This window comes from Miscanthus floridulus, chromosome 17 (assembly GCF_019320115.1).
Source record: "Miscanthus floridulus cultivar M001 chromosome 17, ASM1932011v1, whole genome shotgun sequence".
Classification (NCBI taxonomy): Eukaryota; Viridiplantae; Streptophyta; class Magnoliopsida; order Poales; family Poaceae; genus Miscanthus; species Miscanthus floridulus.
The window spans coordinates 29,463,153-29,486,906 of NC_089596.1; the positions used below are offsets into that span (position 1 = coordinate 29,463,153).

Here is a 23,754-nt window from a genome sequence, read left to right on the forward strand (position 1 = left end):
CTTCTTTTATCTTCTTGAGCTTCTCAATGTTAGGGCAACCATTTGCAAGGTGTCCTGCTTCATGACATCGGTAGCACATGGTATGAGAGAGCTTTCTTTGTTGTAGCTTCTTCATCTTTCTTTCTCTCTTTCTTTCGCCCTTTGTCATCTTCTTCTTGAAGCCAAGGCCACACTTGTCACCATAGTTTCTTTGAATCTTCAACATGTGCTCAAAGGTGACTTTTGAGTTGTAGCACCTCTCTAGCTTGTTGCTCAATTTCTTCACTTCATTTTTGAGCTCATTATTCTCATTCAAAAGGTTAGTCTCATAAGACATAGAAGTAGAACAAGCATCTAATTGTGAAGAGCATGGCATATCTAATAAATCATCACAAGAGGTGGATACATGCTTCTTGCCTACATCACAAGGGTTAGTAATAATATGTGATTGATCAATTGACCCATGTGATGAACTCTCATTATTTTTAAGTTTCTTGGTAAACATTTTAATGAGAGAAGCATGTTGTTCTAATAATTCATCATGAGATGTAAGTAGTGTCTCATGATTCAATTTAAGCTCATCAAGTGAAGATTTATAAGCATTATGTAATTTCTTATGTTCTTCACAAGAGTTCTTTAGAAATGAGTTTTCATTTTCTAATTTCAATGTTTTAGCTTTCTCATTTTCTAAAGACATGGTCATGCTAGCAAGTCTACTAACAAGCTCATCATATGAATCAACATGATCAACCACATTATCATTTGATACCTTAGTGTCACCTTGTGACATGAGACAATGTGGTGTGGTTGGAGAGCATGTAGTAGCATCTTCATCATGGCTTGAGCATGAACCATCATTACCATCAAGTGTGCATGGGGTAGCATCATCACTTGCAACACTTGTGGCGTCATCATCAACCTTGTCAAGTGAACTTATAGTTGATTGATCGTCATTATCATCACTTGACCATGAGGTGGAGCAATCTTCCATAATCACCAAATTGTGGTTATGCTCAACACACTCATACACCTCCTTCTTGGGCTCATCCTCCATCTTGAATTTGCCATCATCCCATGTGGACGAATCACCGAAGGTTTCCTTGATAGACTCCCATATCTCACGAGCGGTTCCCTTGATGTTTACTTGTTTCATCAAATCAAAGCTTAAAGCATCCATTAGAAAACAACAAGCATGTGCATCAAATTCATAGAGAACTCACTAGCAATACTCAATAACAAGGCAACCAATGCCAAATTAGAGAGCACAATTACTTAGCTACACAAACTAAGCAATGTGACTAACAAGGTTACACAAACCAAATTAGCTACGCAAGAGAGCTACTTCTATGCTACACAAGCAAGAAGATAACTAGTAAGCTACACAAGCTAACTAATTACAAGAGCAACTACACAAGCACAATATATGCAAAAGAAATTACAAGCTTGTGTAACGAGGATGCAAACCAATGGGAAGAACAAGGTTGACATGATGATTTTTCTCCCGAGGTTCACATGTTTGCCAACACGCTAGTCCCCATTGTGTCGACCGCTCACTTGGTGGTTCGGCGGCTAATTGGCATCACCCGCCAAGCCCGCACGTCAGGCGCCGCAAGAACCTACCCCAGAAGTGAGGGTAGCTCAATGACATGCTTTACTAAAGTTGCTCTTCGCGGCTCCCGCGGGACGAGCACAATGCCCCTCATAAAGCGCTTCTCCGGAGCGCCGCACAAACTTCTTGCGGGCTTTGACGGAGACCACCACCAAGCCATCTAGGAGGTGGCAACCTCCAAGAGTAACAAGCACCACCGGCTTACAACTCGATCACCTAGTGCCACTCAGTGCAACCTCATGATGCAATCGTACTAGAATCGCTCACTCACACAATCGGATGATCACTATCAAGTATGTGTGAGATGGAGGGCTCCTAAGCACTCTCAAGCATGGACACAAAGTCCCCCAAGCTGCTCAGCACCAGCCATGGCCGAAGGCCACTTCTATTTATAGCCTCAAGGGCTAAACTAGTCGTTACCCCTTCACTGGGCGTTTTTCGGGTCGACCGAACACAGCACCGGACGCTGCACCGGACGCACCGATCGCGAATACTGGACGCGTCCGGTTGCTATACCAGACATGTCCGGTAGCTGTCTGACCGCCATGTGTCCTACCATTGCCTCCAATAGCTCTCTGACAAGACAACTGGACGCTCATCACGAAATGATCGGACACTCGGCCGCTGCGTCCGGTCGAGTCCAGTAAGCCTCCAGGGCCGACCGGACGCGACAGTTAGAAACTGACCGGACGCTGAGCCTCAGTGTCTGGTCGAGTACAGTAAGCACCCACCGACGACCGGATGCGTCCGGTCACACCAGACCAGACGCTACCAGCGTCCGATCAACAGATCTACCGAACACCGTCTTTGCTGATTCACACCGGACGCGTCCGGTGTGGTGACCGGACACGTCCGGTCGTTGAGTACGTCGCCAAATATCGGACGTGTCTGGTCACCATACCGGACGCGTTCGGTCACTCTGTAACTAGCGCGACTCACTCGTTTTCATCACCAACCTCTTCTCCTTTGCAAATGTGCCAACACCACCAAGTGTACACCATCATGTGTATGTGTGTTAGCATTTTCACAATCATTTTTCAAAGGATTAGCCACTCAACTTGCCACGCCACTCGATCCTAGCGACGATGCAAAGTTAGATCACTCGAGTGGCACTAGATGACCGACATGCAAATAAGTTTGCCCCTCTTGATAGTACGTCCATCTATCCTAAACCCGGTCATAAACTTCTCTACACACATATGACCGGTGAAATGAAATGCCCTATGTTATACCTTTGCCTTGCGCATTCCATTCCATCTCCTCCAATGTCGATGCAACACATGCACCAACACGATCAACAATGATATGATCCACTTCATATCATCACGTGATCATATTGGTTCATCGATCTTGACTTCACTTGCTTTTCACCGTTGCCTTTGTCCATCGACGCCAAGTCTTGCTCAAGCTTCACCGCCACGCGGTCCATTGCTCCAAAGCCTCCGACTTGCCCTTCACGCTTGCAACTGGTCCATCAAGCCAAGTCTTATCTTGATCTTCTCCACCTTTGATCACATGACTCAATGTCATGTCTCATGTGCATTTAAGCTCCTTCATTATCACATGTGTGAGCTTTGCAACATCTCCAAGCTATTTTCACCTTCATAGCATATGTTGCTCACACATATGTATATGTGGACTAATCATATGTGTATCTCACATAAACACAATTAGTCCACCTAGGTTGTCACTCAATTACCAAAACCACACAAGGACCTTTCAAACCTCCCACATGCATCTGACATTTAAAGTGTTACGGGCGCCTACAATCATCTTGTACCCAACGACGTGGGCAACAAGACTTAGCATACATACACTCTCTCTCTCTCTCACTTGTAAGGCCATCTCCTTCATCTATAAAAGGGGATGCGCTCTCTCCTAAAGGGAGAGAATCAGTTCAATCACACACAATAGCAGAACCGCTAGGTTCAAACCTCGAGCACATGCTCAAACACTTAGCGCACAGCGGAGCTCCCGTCACTCTCGGCCCTTCAGACCGAAGTCTAGCCGAACCTCTTGCACCCCCCATCTTTCTCCCTTCCGTTTGTAACCCCACAGCAAACTTCGAGCGCCTAGGCTCAGGAATAAAGTCACCGACCGACTCAAAGTGGACATAGGGCACGTTGCCTGAACCAGTATAAACCCTGTGTCATTGAGTGCTAGGCCACATCCGATCACAACGAACAGCAAAACTACAAATATTTATGTGTTGGTCACTTTCTGCCCCAACATTATATGTGCCCCCTAAGGAACACCGGTATAAAAATACCTAATTGCCTATGTCTATTACATGTACATGTACTGGTTGTCTGCTATTATTTTTTTGACACTTGCCATTGCCAACTTGCTAATTTTCTAATGCTATATTACTGTCACTGTTTCACTGCTTATATTAGATTACTGCAGGCTACATCGAGTACTCAATCTCCTTAGTTTTTAATTACTCTCTTGGTTCTTTCTATGCAGCACAAACCAACAGGAAAAATGGCAAGTCTAGCTTCTGTCAACAATGAGAACTATGATCCTAAGGTAGACAAAGCAAGAAAGGCCAACTCAAATGATCCAGGCTGGAAGTATGCATATTGGGCAAACCTTTAGAAGCCAGATAAGGTGACATGTACTGTTTGTGACACTGAGGTTTCTAGAGGGATAAAAAGGTTGAAGCAGCATCTAGCAGGTGGATATGGAGATGCAAAAATGTGTCCTAAGACCACCACTGCCATTAGGAAGGAGAGGAGAAATTATTTGGAATCCAATAAGAGGAGGAGGCCATTGTTCAACGAAGAGGGTGATGAGCCACCCGAGGAACCAGCAAATGTGGTGGTGGTGAATGCAGTAGCAGCCCCAACAGCTAGAGCTGAATTTGTTCAAGTTGAAGACACTGCACCTGTAGAATCCCAAGCTTCCAAGGTGCATCCAAGTTTAGGGATTGCAACTAAACAAAGGCATGCAAATTATTTATTCAAGGCTACTGCAGCTAGCGATACAAAGGCAAAGCCAAATGTTAACAAGTCAATTGTTGAGATGCTTCGGAAAACACCTAAAGAACTTGTTGATGAAAGGCGTAAAGGATGTTCTCAGCCAACAATTCCAGCCAAGATAAGGACCAAAGGGGAGAAGCACTATGTGGATCAGCGGTGAGCCTTGTGGTTCTATGAGTGTGGTGTGCCATTTAATGCAGCAGCAGCAAGACAATTTGATATTGCAGTTGAGGCAACTGCACAAATTGGTTCATGTTACAAGCCTCCTACTCCCTATATGTTAGGTGAACCATTGCTTAAGGATGTTGTGAAATTGACCAGTACTATGAGGGAGGAACATGCGCAAGCCTAGAAGATGTATGGCTACACACTTATGTCATACGGCTGGACTGACAAGAGAGGCCACCATTTGATCAACTTCCTTGTGAACAGCCCTGCAGGGACTTATTTTTTGGAGTCTATTGATGCATCAAGTGAGGTACATGATGCATTTATGCTTGCTGATTTATTGGAGGCAAAGATTGAGGAGATTGGGAAAGACAAGGTGGTTCGAGTTATCACTGATAATGGGGCTAATTACAAGGCAGCTGGTAGAATTCTAATGGAAAGAATTTCTACGTTGTATTGGAGCCCATGTGCTGCACACTACTTCGATCTTATGCCAGAAGAGATAGAGAACTTGAAGGAATTTAAGAAGACCATTACAAGAGCCAAACATGTCACAACTTTCATCTATAAGCATGGGAGAATTTTTAGATTGATGAGAGAAAAGACAGGGGCTGATCATGTGAGACCTGCAGCCACTCGATTTGCCACCTCTTTCCTCACTTTAAAAAGTTTGCACAAGCACAGAGATGCTTTGAAGGCTTTATTTGTTAGTGAAGAATGATTGGGGAACAAATTGGCAAAAATTACAGCCGGTCAAAAAGTGCACAACACTGTGCTCTCTGTGGATTTTTGGAATTCTGTTGAAGATTGCCTTAGAGCTTCAGCCCCTGGTGGTTGATGGTGATGAGAGGCCTGCAATGCTAGAGGTTGCAGCACTAATTAATCGTGGAAAAGAGAAGATCAAGCTCAACTTTGCTACTGAAAACAAGAAAACCTTGCTCAAGAATATCATTAAGATCATTGAGAAGTGTTGAGTGACACAAATGGACCATCCTTTGTATGGGGCTGCACTGTATTTGAACCCAGGAAAACTGATGATGCAACTGTTGGGCAGTTAAGAGGCTATTTTCTTGATGTGCTTGGAAAAATGGTGGAGGATGAAGAAATTAGAAGCAAGATTGATGCTCAATCCTTGGACTATGATGGCCTTAGAGGAGATGCATTCTCAAACAAAATAGCCAAGCAAAACCTACAGAATTTGAACCCTCGTACGTGCTGTTTTTCTTGTAATTGCAACAGGTTTTAGTATGTGCAATTTAATTCTAGCAAGTATATTTCATCTCAGAATGCTAATATATGTTTGTATTTGGCAATATAGTTGATTGGTGGCGTTCATATGGTGGTCGTGCTATTGAGCTTCAAAGGTTTGCTAGACACATTGTTAGTCTTTGTGCTTCATCCTCTGGTTGTGAGAGAACCTCGAGTACATTTGAGTTTATGAGTATTGCCAACTTCACTAGTCACTGTTTTCTTCTAATTGATTTGTGCTCAGCTAGCCAATTAATGAGACATTTATTTCTTGTTTTCCCATTCTTCTTTTGTAGATGGATACAGATAAAAGAAATAGGTTGCTGCATAAGCGATTAAATGACATTGTGTTTGTTTCCTACAACCGGAAGATGAAGACCAGAAATTTTTTTGATCCTTTGGTCATTGAGGAGTTTGATTGGGACAATGAGTGGACCGACTCCTCATATGTTCATCCTCAAGGTGCCCGTGGGTGTGACAATGGTGACAATAGTAATGGCCTTACATAGGAACATGTGGATGAAGTTGTTGGTGCATCAAGCTCGCTGCGAGGCCGCAATCTTCCAAGGAATGCCAGCAGCAAGCGTGCAAGAAATGGACAGACAAGGTTGGCTGAACTTGAAGAAGACTTTGTTGGGCCAATGAAGAAGAGGAAGAGGAAGATCCACATGACGATGCTGATGTGAGTGATTATGAGCAGGATCCCAATGGCTCCAACGGTGGTGGCGAAAACATGGAGGCTCCAAACATCCTTGATGAGTTTGATGACAGATATTGACTGTTGAGAGTTGGCTGCTAGCATATTTCAGATCTAAAATTATTTTTGTGTTGTACTTGTGCACTACTTAGCATGCCATGAGATTCTAACTTTTGGTGGTTGGGCTATGTTATGTAATTGTGGCTGTAGACTACTAATTATGCCACTAAGACTATCTTACGTAGTTATATTTGTGAGCTGCTTGTAATGTGGCTAACTATGCCACTAAGACTCTTATCTATACTTCTGGAATGTTTGTAATGTGGCTAACTGTGCCACTAAGACTCTTATCTAAGTTTATGGGCTGATGTAATGATGATATATTGATATTTGCTTGTGTCTTTTGTTGCTAAATTTCCTTGCTGTTGCTAAATTCCTTATTGTATATGCAGCTTGTTGTTTGGGAGAAGAAAAGAGAGTTCAGATTATCAAAAGGTATTTCACTATCCATATTTAATCTGATTACAAAGTATTTCTGTTACATAATTATATTAATGAGTCACACATGTTGAAACTTATTAGGGGCTGTATGGCACGTGGAAGAAGACAACTGGAAACAGGAGGATCAGTGCTACATGGGCTCCAGAATTGACAGCGAAAAGATATGTATAAGTGTATGTTTATGCTGCCCTATGGAAGATTAGAGTATGTGTATGACATCGCCTTGCCACGGGCCTAACTCGCCTAGACGTTTGGAAGGGGTAGAGCTCCGCACCTCGCCTTACCGCCTTAAAAACTATGCTAGTAGATATTACCAATTTTCAGTTGGTGCACAATGCACCCATCCCAATAACGAGAATAAAAATTTCTTGTAAACAAAGCAAACTTGTCCAACAGTGCTGCCCATTGCAAGTCAGATGAAGCATGTACTTCATTGCAATGGTCTTATTGTTTGTTCATCATGGGTATAGACTAGTCATCCTATAACAAAAAAGGAACGGCAAAGCTAGGAGGAAGAAGCACCTGGCCAGTGGCCATGTCCCATGTCTCTCCTTTTTCCAAAGACAAAACAAGCTTTGCAAAATCTGGGCCACTGGTGTTTCATCATGCATGCTCAAGCTCAACACATCATGTGAAGCATCTAATTCCATGGTGCAATGGGAAAATTCTAGTTGCAACCAATAAGACAAATAATGAAAACAGAATCCACATGCAAAGAATGACCAACCCGTGTATTACCGTCATCGCATCAAAAACAGAGAAGAACAGACAACAGAGTAGCAATCAAAGGGCCAAAACCTTTGCAGAATCCGAAACAGATATATCATAACAATCGATTAACAGTAAGTAGCTGTGACAGAAAACAAAAAGAATAGTTAAGTAGGGTACATTCCTTGGTCTGAAAACTAATCTCTGGACTCTCGTCTGAAAGCAGCAGCTTAACTGAAGAACTCAAGCTCAATTACCTCTATACATCCCAGTCCCAGGTGCCCGCCAAGTCACCAACCAATCCTCCTCGTCCTCGTAATAACCTGTCTCTCTCAAGCAGTTTGTTATTCACAACCCAATTGGCAATCAATCCAAGCTCAAACAAATTGTTCCGTCCAGCACCCCCCACCTCCAATCCTTTTCACCATCGCCATGACGCAAACCCTGATCGACGCGAAAAACAGAGACCGACCAATGCAGCAAAAGCAAGAGCGATATATGCACCTTATAATAATAATAATAATAATCTTCTATATGCCGGTAGCTATCATCAATCAAGAACACTGCTAATCTAAGCACAACAATGACTGACCACGTACAATTGTGACACGGTGAACTTTGCTGTCTGTCTCCATCCAGCGCAACGGGCGGCGGTGGCGAATTAAGGTGAAAGTGATAGTGCTTCTTTCTCCCCCCTCAACGAATCAGATCATCGGTAATGCGCAGGTGGCGGCGGCGACGCGTATGGCATGGGGTATACTGGCGGCAACGGGCCAGGATATGATGGTGGCGGCGGTGGCAACGGTGGAACAGGGACGAACGGCTTGCACTGGAACGCGGCGCAGTCGACGGGCGGCTGCGAGTAGAACGCGGCGCACTGCTGCGGCGTGCGCTGCGCGGGGCGGCTGGGCAGGCAGTTCCTCCTGTCTCCATCCGAAGGCACGACGCGCGCGCAGGCCGGCGGCTCGCCGGTGAAGTAGTTGTCGGAGATGGTGAGGTTCTTGAGCCGCGGGAGCGCGCAGATGGCCTCCGGGACGGCGCCCGACAGGCGGTTGTGCGCGACGTCCAGCTGCTCCACCTTGCGCATCCCGGCCACCTGCTGCGGCAGCGGGCCGACGAGCGCGTTGAAGCTGACGTCGAAGACGGTCACCTCCCGGAGCAGGCCGACCTCGGGGGGGACGCAGGTGTCGAGGCCGTTGTTGATGAGGAGGATCTCGTTGAGCGTGTCGGACATGTTGCCGAGGCTGGCTGGGAGGCATCCGCCGAAGCTGTTGTCGGCGAGCACGATGACGGAGGCCGGCGAGTTGCCGAAGTTGTCCGGGAGCGGGGACCGGAGGCGGTTGTGGTTGAGGAAGATGGCGTCGAGCGGGCGGTCGAAGAGCGCCGGTGGGATGGCGCCCTCGAAATCGTTGAAGCGGAGGTCGAGGAACTTGAGCGCCGGGAGGTCGAGCACGACGGCCGGGAAGGTCCCCACGAGGCGGTTGTTGCTGAGGTCGAGCTCGACGAGGAGGCGGAGGCGGTGGAGCGTGGCGGGGATGAGGCCGCAGAAGCGGTTGGAGTTGAGGTGGAGCAGCGAGAGCTCGGCGAGGAGGCCGAGCTCCGACGGGAGGTACCCCGCGATGTCGCCGTGGTTGAGGTCGACGCCCGCAACGGAGAGCTCACCGGCGCCCGGCACGCCCCGCGGCAGCGGCGCGCAGAAGACCCCGGTGTAGTTGCAGACCCCCGGGCCCACCCAGTCGGCGGTGAAGCCCCTGGGGTCGGAGAAGATGGCCTGCTGCTTCCACGTCTGCAGCGCGACGTACGCGTCCCGCAGCCGCTGGTTGGGGAACCGCCACGACGGGTCCACCGACACCGCCAGCTCCGCCGCCGCCTCGCCCTCGCCCACCACTGACACCGCCTCGCCGCGGCCGGCGGCGGCGAGGCAGCAGAGGAGAGACAACAGCACCGCCGCCCTGGTCATCATCCCACCATACCACCACCGAACCAGAGCAAAGAAGGGAAGCGGGTGCTCGGCGCAATCCAGCAGTGCGTAGCGGAGGAGAGTATGGCGGCGGATTCCTGTGGAGGGAAGGGAAGGGAAGGGGAGGGGACGCGCCTGGAGTGGGGAGAGGAGGACAGCTGTGTCACAGCTCAGAGTAGTTGGGTGGGGTTACCGCTGGCGCTGGGGGACGCGGAGCGGAGCGGGGAGGCCTCTCTGCTGTGCCTTGTGCGGCGGAGGAGAATTTATGGCGGGAGAGTAATGCCGGGCCCCCCGCCACGTCTGCCCCTGCCATACCACGGGAGGAGGAGGACCCGTACGGTAATTATGGCGGCGATGCCGTGGCTTTAGGTGGTGTCTGATCCTCCGTCCTGTTTTACTAAATTTTTCAAGATTTCTTGTCACATTGAATCTTTGACGTATGTATGAAGTATTAAATATAAATAAAAAATAAAATTAATTATACAGTTTAGACGAAATCCACGAGACGAATCTTTTAAGCCTAATTAGACTATGGTTGGACACTAATTGCCAAATGACAACGAAAATCGCTACATTTGCATTTTACAAAAAAATTTGCATCTAAACTGGGCCCGAGTAAAATTTTGGAGGCGTATCGTGAGGGCGTTGTATGAGGTATTTGGATACTAATAAAAAATAAATTATATAATTTGTTGGAATTTTACGAGATAAATTTTTAACCCTAATTAATTTATTATTAGCACATGTTTACTGTAGCACCATATTGTCAAATCATGAACTAATTAGGTTTAAAAAATTTATCTTGTAAATTAATCGTAAACTATGCAATTAGTTTCATAATTAATCTATATTTAATATTCTATTCATATGTCCAAACATTCGATGAGACAGCGACTAAAATTTAGGAGGGGCAACTAAACACCCCCTTATTTTTGTTTTTCAACTGTCGTGGGTCTATGTAGACAGAATATTGTCGGCAGCCCTCCGAGGAGTATCTCACGAACGTAGATTGATCAGCAGAGAAGCGTGAGATCAAGAATAAGAAGGCGATAGAGACACACGAGTTAGACAGGTTCAGGCCGTCAGTATGACGTAATATCCTACTCCTATTATCTGTTGATTTGTATTAGCTATCGTATGATATCGTATGAGTTTGGAGGGGGCCCTGCCCGTCTTATATAGTCCGGGAAGCAGAGTTATAAGTCGGTTAGATCTGAGAGATAACCGGAAAGTAATAACTGATTACAGGAATCTTGGGATCATACATATCCTAACAGATCTCGTAGTATCTTCAAAATATCTTTCAGATGTCTTTGCGGGAGGCGTCGAGCAGAGTCGTGCCCCGCAAGGCTTCGTCCTATGGGCTGGGCCGCCCCTGAGGGCGCAGCCCATGTGGTCTGCCATGGGTATCCGGAGTTATACCCCCAACAGCTAGTCCCCGAGCGCATTGTACCCATTATGCAACGCCATCTTAAGCTTGTCCGAGCAGGTGCGAACACGGCCGAGCAGTCAAAATCATGGTTCGACCACCATGATGAGTTGCCGAGCAATTGCCGAGAAGCATGAACTGTCGCCGAGCAGTGTGAACCAAATACGGCTTGCCATAAGGGTGTAAGGAGCTCAAGTTCAGAATCAAAAATTTATGCGCAGTGGACCAAATGTGCCCACTTAGAGTTCGACCACGAGAAAAGGAGATAACCTTCTTCAGCTTCAAGAGGCACGGAGTCTTCCAGAATAAAGCAAGCACATTCATCGCTAGGTGAAGTATGCCCACTTAGTTCTCAAGCCTGACAGTAGATGACGTAGTCATGTGGTGCCAGGGTCCAAAGCAGAAGAAAAATAAAAGACCAGCCGAGTAGGCAGCCAGTCCTTGGGCGTAGCCCTAAAAAGCGCATTCACCGCAAGATGAAGTGTGCCCACTTAGTCCTTGAGCCTGACAGTAGGTGATGTGGTCACGTGGTGCCAGGGTCAGAAACAGCAGTCAACTTGGAGAAAACAGAATCGTAGAGAAAACACCAGAGTAACGGTTGTACAGTAGTAATAACTGAGCCGTAACGGTTGATAGAGATGTCGGCAAATATTCGGTGAGTCGTAACAAATTACGGAGATAAATCAGCGATACGAGCCGAGGTTGCACGAAGACCCAGGTAACGGCCCACCTTTAGTTGTGGAGAATTCAGGGTGGCAGGAACCACGGAAACGGTTCCCCAAAAACCCTCGAATGCAAAAGAGTGGGGAAAGTGCTTTATAACTGCGCCGCCGCACCCCACGCTCATACCTTTGCCCCTTTGCCATTTTGTCTTCCTCCTCCGTCGTCGTATTTCTAGATTCATATCCACACGCGCATCCGCCACCAATCTCAAACTAGATCTGAGAAATGGCGCCGAAGAAGGGAGTTATGAAGCCGAAGAAGGCGGTCGCTGGAGCCAGCCGTGATGAGGAACGGGTGTCGTCGAAGATGGAGAAGGCAGAGCTCAACAGGATGGTTGCGGCAGGCATTCTTCTAGACCGTGTCACCACCGGATGGCGGCCAGCCAGCGGTAAGCCCTTCCCGATGCCTAACACTGGTGAAGCTGTAGTCTTTGAGGATTATTTCTAGCATGGGTTGGGGTTCCCTGTTCATCCTTTCCTGCAGGATCTGCTGGAGTTCTGGACGATTAGTCTGTGCAATCTCCACCCGAACACCATACTGCACATCTTAGTCTTTATCCATTTCTGTGAGACATATCTGGGAGTTTTGTCACACTTCAACCTTTTCAGACACCTGTTCTAGTTGAAGAAGAAGGGCGGCGGTGGTTCCAAGGTGGTCGGCGGCATATATCTGCAACTCTAGGATGGGATGGCTAGCGAGTACATTAATGTACCGCTGAACACTTCTCTGAAAAGGGTGGAACTCTAGGTGGTTCTACATGAAGCAGAGCCACCCTACAATCTGATGCGACGTCCACCACATTCCAGAGAGCCAGAAGAGCTAGTCGGAGAAATCAAATAGCGCTGACATGGAGCAGGTGAGGGAGCTCCTCAACTTGATTAAAGGCGTGGAGATTAACGACGAACTGGTGGTGGCAAGCTTCATAGTGCGCCATGTCCAGCCCTACAAGGAGAGGGCCCACCTGGGCTTTGACTTCAAGGGTGATGACGACGGGACCTGGGAGAGGCCAGAGCGACTGACAAGGAAAGATGTGCTAGAGCGGGCCATAGAGCTATTCGCTCCCAACGCCTCGTTTAGCATGTCAAGGCAAACAAAGGTCTTCAACTGTTTAAATCCGCCTCCTCAGGTAACCATCCCGATTGTTTTGCTCATGCTGCTTTGAATCCATGATTGTTGCCGAGCAGTGAACTAATTCACTATGCAAAGATCCATTCGTAGGAAAGAGCGGTGTACTTCTTGGGCATGCCGAGGAGCGATTGGCTGAAGGGGGTAGACGCCCGGCCACCACCGCAGCCTGAGGAGCGAGCAGTCAGCACCTTGTCAGAGAGTTCGTCCCTGGTGCCAAAGAAAATCCGGGGGAAGAGGGCAGCGACAGATGAGCCGGCCCAAAAGAAGAGGAAAATGGTAGCCGCCGGTCCCCTCAAACCAGGTGGCATCTCGCTTGGTGGCGACCAGACTACTCGAACACGAAGGACCACGGTGTTCGAGTGGTCAGATGGCGACGAAACTTTGGTGGCTCCTCCACCGAACACTGAAGCACCTCCGTGCAGCATGTGCGTGGAGGAACACGCGAAGAAAGGTGAAAAAGTCCTCGAGCAGTGGGCTAGGGGAGTCCCTGCGCAGCAGGCGATGAAAGCCCCTGAGCAGCAGGCGATGGGAGTCCCTGAGCAGCAGACGGAGGAAGTCCTAGAGCGGCAGGCGAAGCAGAGGCCGATGATGGAGGAGATGGGACCTCCACCCCAAAGCACGGAAGTCAACCCCATGGCCGCGCCTGGGTGCTCGGGTAGGCGTCACTAGTTCAAGAAATTGTACCAACAGACCAAACCATAAGTATCATTGCCTTGGAATTACTTTGTTGTCATTTCTTACTTTTTTTGGCGCTTGACGAACTGATCTGATGTAGTGCGAAGCATGCGGAGGATCTAACCCTGCCAGTCTAGACTGTTGAACCACCGAGAGCTGATCCCATGGTGGAGGCAACGCCGATGGCTCCCGCCACTGCTGGTGAACTTAGCGACGACGAACGAGCAGCATTGACAACGGACGGATCGGCGGCAATGCCCGAGGCAACGGCAGGAACCACTAGGCCTTGAAGAGCAGAGGCTAGAGTTGCCGGCGATGTGCCAGAGTCTAGGGCGGTGAAGCCGGTGGCGCCCGAGGGGCAAACCGCGCTTTCTAAGGCGTCGCAGGGCATGGTAAGAGTCGTTGTCTGGCCATGGAGCCCCCTAGTGGTGCCTTAAGCTACGGCGGAAGAGGACATGGTGGAAGAGATCGAGCGTGCTGAACCTTGACCCCCAATCTATCCGAATCCTTCGCAAGCGTAGCGATGAGGTGGTGGTTATCGAGGAGGAAGACACCACTAGGGAGATGAGGAGATTGAAGACCGCCTTTGCCAGAGTGATGAAACAAATCGAGGTCAGTACTACATCTGGAGTGCTCGTCTTTGACGTTGGAGATCGGAGTTCATCATTATAATTGTGCATTTGTAGGGGATAACTCGTACTGCCAAGCAGCGACACCAGCTAATAAAGAGGATGGAACCCTCACCGAAGAGAACAAAAAACTCAGAGAGGTGATGAACCTGATGGAGAAAAACATCTAGAGGGCCCCGTGCGAGCGAGACCTTGCTGAGTCCAACGTGCAGGACCTAGAATACCATAAGGGGGTCTTGTCCGAATAGCTGGCGGCTATGTCCGAGCAGCTGCGGTGCAAGTCCAAAGAGCTGGCGAGTGCCTCCATGCAACTGGAACAGAAATCTGAGCAGCTCAGATGTGTATCCGAGCAGAAAGTAGGTACGGTATATCGGTGAATGTGCTTTGTATTACTGAACAGCCATATTTTTGGCGATGACTGTTGTGCTTGTAGAGCAAAACACAAAGCTTGGCCAGCTACGCCAGGCCCTCGAACAACTCTGAGAGGAGAAGGCGAAGGAGACAGGGCGAGCAGACAAACTAGCTGAGGAGCTAAACAGTGAGTACTCCCTGGTCGAAGTTAATGCTGAAGTAGTTTCCTTACTTGATGGAACTTTGTAATGCTTGTAGACTACCGTCGGAGGGTCAAGGCACAGTTCAATGTGCTGGAGCAGGACGCTCGAACCCAAAGGGACAAGTTTGACATCGTAGTTGTCAGAGTCAAACTAGTGCTCGACTGCGTCGACCTAGAGGTGGCTCCTCAGCCCGACAATAGGCCACCGTGCCTAGACATCGTCATCAAAAGGTGCAAGACGGCGTGGGAGAGCTTCAACTGCGATGTCATTATTGCCGGCATTACTCATGCCCTTGCGATGGTTCAGTCCCACTATCAATCCATTGACCTTCAGGCGATAGGGGCCAGATTTGCCGAAGGGCTGAGCGAGGAGTAGACCCAGCAACTAGAGGATGAGGTGGAGGATGCAGCGAAAAAGCCGCCTAGCGACATCGACCTGTTTGGTAAGACGAGCGGTGATGGCAAAGCTTGGTGATCTACTCGGAGATTATCATCTGTAATATCTAGACAGTGTAGTTAGAATACACGAAAGTACAAAAAACATTTATGTATGTGTATAAATGTTATAAGGTGCATGTGTATGCAGTTTGCTGGTATTTCGGTGAAAAAATCTTCGTAGTTTTGACCATAACGCAATTATACGTAGTATAAGTAGCGTCTGAGCAGTTAGCTCGCTACTGAGCCCTATGGCCTCGGCTAGCCCACAGTCCATAATGTCGAGCGCGGAGCCCGTGCACGTGTAGGAGTTGTAGGCGTGACCAAGGAACCGTAGCCGACCACCCATAACGTAGAGCGTGGAGCCCGTAGCACGTATAGGAAGAGATCAAAGACTGGGTCTTCTCCATAGAGCATAGAGCGAAATGTCTGCTACTCGGCGGTTGGCAAAATAACTTAGAGATAAACGTAGTATAAGTGGCATCCGAGCAATTAGTTCTTTACTAAGCTCTTGTCCTTGGCTAACCCATAGTCCATAACGTTGAGCGTGGAGCCCATGGACATGTAGGAGGAACAGGCGTGACCAAGGAACCACAGCCAACCACCCATAACATAGAGCACGGAGCCCGTGGCACATGTAGGGAGAGATCGGAGACCAGGTCTTCTCCGAAGAGAACAGAACAAAACGTATGTTGCTCGCTGATTGGCGAAATATCTTGGAGATTTGGAGCAAAATGTTCGGCAATTTGTAGAAACGAGTTTGGCAAAATTCATTGGCGATTTGGAGAAAACATGTTCATCAATTTAGAGAAAAAGTGTTCGGCGACTTGGAGAAAACGTGTTCAGCGATTTGGAGAAAACATGTTTGGCGATTTGGAGAAAACATGTTTGGCGATAAACGTTGGAGATTTGGAGAAACGTGGTCGGTGATTTGGAGAAAAACCATTCGGTGAAAACGTTGGAGATTTAGAGAAACGTGGGCGGCGCCATTATGATGATTTCATATTGGAGTTCATCATGGAGTAGTTGAAAGCTTAGCGACCGTAAGTGGAGATTAAAACCATAATGGATAAATAATGGAGACAAATTGTGGAGACCAAAACTTTATTCATCATGAAGTGGAGAGTACATATCTGGAGCGTTTCAAGGATAGAAACGTATAAGGTGCTCGATGTGCCATGAATTGGGGACATCGATTCCATCTAAGTCACATAGGTGATAAGACCCTGGTTGGGTAACCTCTTTGTCAAGGTAAGGCCCTTCCCATAGGGAGGAGAGCTTGTGCATCCCTTCGGTTTTTTGTTTCCTACGGAGAACGAGGTCGCTAACAACAAATAAACGATCTTTGATGTTGTGGTTGTAGTACCTCCGCAAGCCTTCTAGATACTTGGCTACGCGGACACAAGTGATTAGGCGTTCTTCCTCGGCCCTATCGACGTCCTCTATCCGAATAGCTATGGCTTGCTCTTCATCATAATTTTCCACCCTAGGTGCTCGAAAGGTAAAATCCGCTGGTAGTATGGCTTCTGAGCCATAGACTAAGAAATATGGAGACACACCGGTGCTGTGACTAGCTTGAGTGTGCAGTCCCTAGACTACAGCTGGTAGCTCCTTGATCCATCTGCCCATATGCTTTTCTTCTTTCTGATATAGCCTCTTTTTGAGAGCATCAAGGATCATGCCGTTCGCCCGTTCGACCTGGCCATTGGCTCTAGGATGGGCAACAGAGACGTACTTGATGGAGATGCATCGGTCTTCGTGGAAGTCCCAAAAGTGATGGCCAGTAAACGTAGTTCCAAGGTCAGTGATGATGTTGTTCGGGAGACCAAATCTATGGATGATATCTTCAAAGAGCACGACTGCTTTCTTTGTAGTAGCCGAGACAAGTGGTTTCTACTCGATCCACTTGGAGAACTTCTCAATAGTGACGTAAACATATCGGAAGCCACCTGGCGTTGGCTTGAAAGGCCCAATCATATCTAGTCCTCAGCATGCGAAGGGCCAGGAAGCTAGGATGGTCTGCAACTCTTGTGTCGGCACATGTATTTACTTGGCAAAAAATTGGCTTCCTTCACGACGTCGGACGAGGTCTTCTACATCGAAGATGACCGTGGGCCAGTAAAAACCAGCTCGGAAAGCTTTGCCGATCAGTGTTCTCGAGGCCACGTGGTTGCCGTAGGAACCAGAGTGAATTTTGAGAAGTAGCTTCACTCCGTCTTCTTGGGTGATGCATTTTTGCAATATCCCCTCCTTGGCACATTTCCTCATCAAGTTACCGTCCACTAGCATGTAATGCTTGCTTCGACGAATTAGGCGTTCGGTTTTAGTCTTATCGGCGGGTACTTCGGCGCTGGAGAGGTACTTGATAAACTGTTCCCTCCAATCGGTGGCCAGTGAAAGTACCATAAGTACCAACTGCTCGGCAGGAGGAACTTCCTAAATTTCCTTATCTTCCTTAATGGATGGTGCCAGAAGATCTTGAACGAAGACCCCCAGTGGAATCACGGCGCGAGAGGAGCCTAACTTGGATAAGTGGTCGACGAGCTGATTTTGATCGCGCACCACGTGGTGGTATTCGATACCATAGAATTTCCCTTCAAGCTTCCTGATTTTGGCGCAATATGCATCCATCTTCTCACTGGAGTAGGACCAGTCTTTGTTGAGCTAGTTTATGACCAGCGTGGAGTCCCCGTATACCATGATGCGTTTAACGCCGAGCTCAATGGCTATACGGAGTCCATGGAGACATGCTTCATATTCAGCGGCATTGTTGGAGGGCGAAAAGTGTATCTGGAGAACATATCAGAGTTTATCCTTAGTCGGTGTAATGAACAGAATACCCACACCAGCACCATTGATGTTAAGGGCACCGTCGAAGTACATCACCCAGTGCTCGGGGTAGGTGGCGATGACGGGCTCTTAGATCTCGGTCCACTCGGCAATGAAATCAGCAAGCGCCTAAGACTTGATGGTAGGCCTACTTCTGAATTTGATTGAGTAAGTGCCAAGCTTGACAACCCACTTGATGATATGACCATTGGCCTCTTTGTTGCGGAGGATGTCCCCTAGAGGGAACTCAGTGATGACAGTGATCTTGTAATACTCGAAGTAGTGGCGAAGCTTTCGTGACATAATTAGAATGACGTATAGCAGCTTCTAGACCTGAGGATAACAAGTCTTAGGCTCATTAAGAACCTTGCTGATGAAATATACCGGACGTTGCACCTTATAGGCGTGCCCGGCCTCCTCACGTTCGACCACAATTGTTGTGCTGACGACGCGAGAAGTAGCGGCGATATAGATCAGGAGAGTTTCATTTGGCCGTGGCGCCATCATGATCGGAGGCTTTGTTAGGAACAACTTAAGCTGCTCGAAGGTTGTGTCTGCCTCTTCCGACCAGGAAAAGCACTCAGAGGCCTTGAGGAGTTTGAAGAACGGTAGCTCTTTTTCACCGAGGCATGATATGAAGCAGCTTAAAGTAGCCATACAACCTATAAGCTTTTGTATATCCTTGACGCATGTTGGCCATTTCATGCTGGTGATGGCGGAGACCTTGTTAGGACTGGGCTCAATGCCTCGTGCGCTGACAATATAGCCCAGGAGTATACCGGATGAAACTCTAAAGATACACTTTGAAGGGTTCAGCTTCCATCTGTACCTTTTAAGGTTGGCGAACGTTTCTTCAAGGTCGGCGATAAGATCATCGGCGGTCTTGGACTTGACAACCACATCGTTGATGTAAGCTTCGATGTTGTGGCCGATCTATTAATCGAGGCACATCTGAATAGCCCTTTGATAAGTTGCCCCGGTGTTCTTGAGTCCAAAGGACATGGTGGTGTAGCAGTATGCACCGAAGGGCATGATGAACGATGTCTTGATCTGGTCTTCTTCCTTGAGGGAGATCTAGTGATAACCGAAGTAACAGTCAAGGAAGAAGAGCAGTTCACGGATGGCGGTGGAATCTACAACCTCGTCTATCCGAGGCAAACCGAAGGGGTCTTTAGGGTAGTGTTTGTTAAGATCAGTGTAATCAACGCACATTCTCCATTCTTTATTCTTTTTTTGAACAAGAACAGGGTTTGTTAACCACTCAGGATGATACACTTCTTTTATAAATCTGGTAGCTAAGAGCCATTTTATTTCTACCCTAATATCCTCCTTTTTGTCTGGCGCGAATCAGTGGAGTTTTTGCTTGATCGGTTTGACGGTCGATGAGACATTCAAGGAGTGCTCGATCTTCTCTTGTGGTACCCCTGGCATGTCTATAGGTTTCCAAGCAAACACATTAGCATTGGCACGTAGGAAGGAGATGAGTGCGCTTTCCTATTTGGGGTCAAGGTGAGCCCCAATCTTCACGATCTGAGAGGGGTCGTCGAGGCCGAGGCTGACCTCCTTGATTTCCTTGGACTTGGTAGAGGCGTGAGGAGGCTCCAGCTCTAGGATCTCCATGTCGTCGGCGGGCACCGTCTTGGCTTTGGTGACCATGCTAGCCATCTGGATGGAGAGGTCGGTAGCTTCGGCGAGGGCGAGACTCTCTGTCGCACAAGCATAGGTGACGGAGAGGTTAGCCTACAGGGCCAGGACTCTTATAGATGAAGGCATCTTTAGCACCAGATACGCATAGTGTGGTACAGCCATGAACTTGGCCAGAGCTGGGCGGCCAAGTATGGTGTGGTAGGCGGTGTTGAAATCGACGACATAGAAGTTGATGTGCTCGACGTGGTAGTTGCTTGCCGTGCCAAACTGTAGTGGTAGGGTGATCTCTCCAAATGGTTTGGAGGCCCTGCCAGGTACCACACCCCAAAAGGAGGAGTCGAAGGGTGTGAGATCTGATAACCTGAGGCCCAGCTCCTTTAGGGCTCTGGTGAAGAGGAGATTCAGAGTGCTCCCACCATCGATGAGCACTTTTTTGAAAAGCACCTTCTAGATGGTTGCATCAAGGATGAGGGGGAAACGCCCACTGGTTGGCCCTACTGAAGGTGATGGGGACCTCAGACCATGGGCGATAGCTGGGGTTGTTGGTGGCGTCTTCCATAGTGACGGTGAGCACCCGCCGTGCAGCGAGCTTCCATTCTCTTCTGCTCTTGGTGGAGGTGAGGCCCCCAAAGATGGTGGTGACCACCTTGTCATGGTCCTAGAAGTCATTGTTATTGCCCCTAGGTGGTCGGCGGCCTCCGGCTCCATCGTTGGTGTCGTTGTCCAGCTTTTTGTCCTGGAACTCTTTAGCCAAACTGAGATAGTTCTTCATCTTGTGTTTGCTGTTCTTGTGGAGAGGGCACGGGCCGTCGAGGATCTTCTTGTATTGCTCATCGTAGTTGCACTTGGCCTGAGGTTTATTGACGGCGGCGACGATGTGGTCTAGCCGGTGGTGGCGATTTTGGCCAGACTTGGGTCCTTCAAGTCGATCACGGCCGCTGTCATGATGGTAACTATGGTTGTTGTAGTGGCGGTTGTTGTGGCGTTGGTCGTTGGGCAGTCATCATAATGGCATGTTGGGCGATGAGTGCCCGCATCCTCATTTAAGCGCACCTCGGCTTCCTCGGCATCGGCTTACTGGTTGGCGGTCGTGATCATCTCGCCAATCCCGGTAGGTGGCTTGCAGTTAAACTTGGAGCGAAGCTCATGGTGGTGGAGTCCTCGGATGAAGGCGGTGATGACCTCAGCTTCCGTGATATTGGGAATAGAATTTCTCATCTCGAAAAAGCATCGGATGTAGCTACGGAGGAGCTCGGACGGCTTCTGGTTGATGTGGTTTAGATCATGCTTGGTGCTCGGCCGAGTACACGTAGCCATGTAATTATCGGTGAAGACTTTTTTTAGCTCTTCCCAGGATCCGATGGAGTCCGAGGCAAGGCTAGTAAACTAGCTCATGGTTGCTAGCATGAGCATGATGGGAAGATAGTTCATCATGACACTGGTGTCTCCTCCGACAGCGCGGACAGTAGTGGCGTAAGCCTGTAGCAACTATGTTGGGTTCATCCTTCCTTCGTAGGGCTCGACCCTAGTGATTTTAAAACCACAGGGCCACTAAAGTGTTCGGAGTGCCCTTGTGAATGCTGGAGGCCCCTCGGAGTTGTCGGCGCCATCGTCTGCAGTGTTGACATCAGCGAGCGGCTCGAGAGCTGAGTCTAGGTTATCGTACTCTTGCTCGTACTACTGGCGGCGGCGTACTTTGTCTTCATGGTGACCGAAGCAGCGTTCGTCGATACATCGTTGTGCATCTCAGAGATTGTTGAGGTGCACTCGGACGTCCTGGTCGACCTCCTAGTTGGGTTGGCAGTGATGTTCAATGCAGTTACCCCTAGCTTCGCCCTATAGGGGTTGCCTATCGTCGTGGAGCTGGTCAGTGAAGCGACTTGGGTGGTGATCGGATCTTGTGGCGATTGATCAGTGAATCAAGGTTGTGGAGTAGGAAGGTCTCTGATCCTGGCGGATCTCATTGACTTGACAATGCATCGCTTTGAGCATTGCGACGACCCTGGCGACCTTCGGTGTCTGCTGGAGCCGGGCGAGCTCATTGGCAGCCATGGCCAGGTTGGCGCTTGGAGTCTTGTAGACATCGTGGCCATCAATGCGGAGAAACTCATCATCGAGGTTGCGCTGGAGTGGCCTTCCTTGCGAGTCAAGCTGCTACTCGGCCATCGCAAGGGTAATCTCGTTTGCTCGGCGTTGTGCACGGTTGATGTTTCGGTTCTCACGAGCGGCACATTCCTCCTCCGTTTCGCTGTTCCAAGGGGTCTATCGACGCTGACGTTGAAAATTGCGCCGCCACAGAATGGAGGGAGAGGAAGTTACTCGGTGAAGGTTTCAGCAAGGGTCTTCGTAGAGCCCTAGGACTCAGAGCCTGGATTCTTCTCCAGGATGGTCTGGAGGGACGCTCCGGAGCGTCGGCCGACGTGGAGCATGTTGATGGCCGGCGGAGGCTGGTCGGAGATCTGGTCGGTGAGAGGATGGACGTCTCCCACCTGGTCGGCGAATTTGCCCCTTAGGGCGTCTTGGAAGGTGGCGGCGATGTTGGCGAGCCCAAAGGGCAGAGCCGTAACTTCTGGAGTTTTTTGAGCAGCCTCCGACAGATCTGGATCGAAGGGTGGTCGGCGCTGGGCCAGAGTGTCCAAAGCCGATTCGGCAATGGAGAGGCAATCGGCGAGCTTCTGACCAACCTGATCGATTGATGCGATCAGATTGTCGTTATTGATCTGCCTCCTCTGGTAGCGAGGAAGCGGGTGGCGAGTTGTTGATGAAGGCGACCTCGGAGGTAGTTCCGAGATCGGTTCTGTAGTCGCAGGTGCGGGGGTGATTGACGCAGAATCGATCTGCACCGGCTCGAGGAGCTCTCCGACTCCGTCAGCGTTGATGATCCACGAGATCGATCTGACCGTGAAGATCTGGATGGGCTGCGGGAGGGACGAAGAGCCTACGGAAAAAAGCCATCTTGTTCGACAAGGAAACAACACTCAATCCTCTACCTGGCGCGCCAACTGTAGACAGAATATCGTCGGCAGTCCTCCGAGGGGTATCCCACGAAGGTAGATTCATCGGTAGAGAAGCGTGAGATCAAGAACAAGAAGGCAATAGAGACACACAAGTTAGACAGGTTCATGCCGTCAGTATGACGTAATACCCTACTCCTATGGTCTGTTGATTTGTATTAGCTATCGTATGATATCGCGTGAGTTTTGAGGGAGCCCTGCCCGCCTTATATAGTCCGAGGAGCAGGGTTACAAGTCGGTTAGATCTGAGAGATAACCGAAAAGTAATAACTGATTACAAGAATCTTGGGATCATACATATCCTAACAGATGTCGTAGTATCTTCAGGATATCTTTCATATGTCTTGCGGAAGGCGCCAAGCAGAGTCGTGCTCCGCAAGGCTTCGTCCTGTGGGCTAGGCCGCCCCTGAGGGCGCAGTCCATGTGGTCTGCCGTGGGTATCCGAGGTCGTACCCCCCACAGTCTACCTACTCCCATGGTACGAGGACGAATCTATTAAATCTAATTAGTCTATGATTCGAGTGCTATCGTAAATATGTGTTAGTGATAGATTAATTAAGCTTAATAGATTCATCTCGTAAATTAGTCTCCATCTATGCAATTAGTTTTATAATTAATTCTTGTTTCATGCTTCTAATTAGCATCGGAATGTCCAATGTGATGGAACTAAACTTTAGTCCATAGATCAAACACAATATTGCTACCACTAGCTTTCACTACAGTTAAAAAACTTAAAGTGAAACATACAGCTAAAATATAATCAAAGTAAAAAGAATTGACTGCAAAATCAAATGTGATAAGAAAAAGAGTCTCAAATTTGTCTCGCTGACCTGCTGATCTA

At 48.6% G+C, this 23,754-nt stretch overlaps 1 protein-coding gene across 1 annotated transcript; it reads right to left on the bottom strand.

Annotated features, from left to right (window-relative positions):
• Nucleotides 1-7,988: 7,988 nt before the first annotated feature.
• Nucleotides 7,989-10,075, bottom strand: LOC136516810 (leucine-rich repeat extensin-like protein 4). The gene has a single exon (XM_066510301.1). It carries the CDS (start codon nt 9,852-9,854, stop codon nt 8,601-8,603), a length of 1,254 nt encoding a protein of 417 aa, XP_066366398.1. The 5' UTR covers nt 9,855-10,075; the 3' UTR covers nt 7,989-8,600.
• Between the last annotated feature and the right edge of the window lie 13,679 nt (nt 10,076-23,754).

Bases quoted from the DNA above. Each gene is read 5' to 3' on its own strand.
- LOC136516810 (XM_066510301.1), bottom strand. From the start codon at position 9,854: ATGATGACCAGGGCGGCGGTGCTGTTGTCTCTCCTCTGCTGCCTCGCC.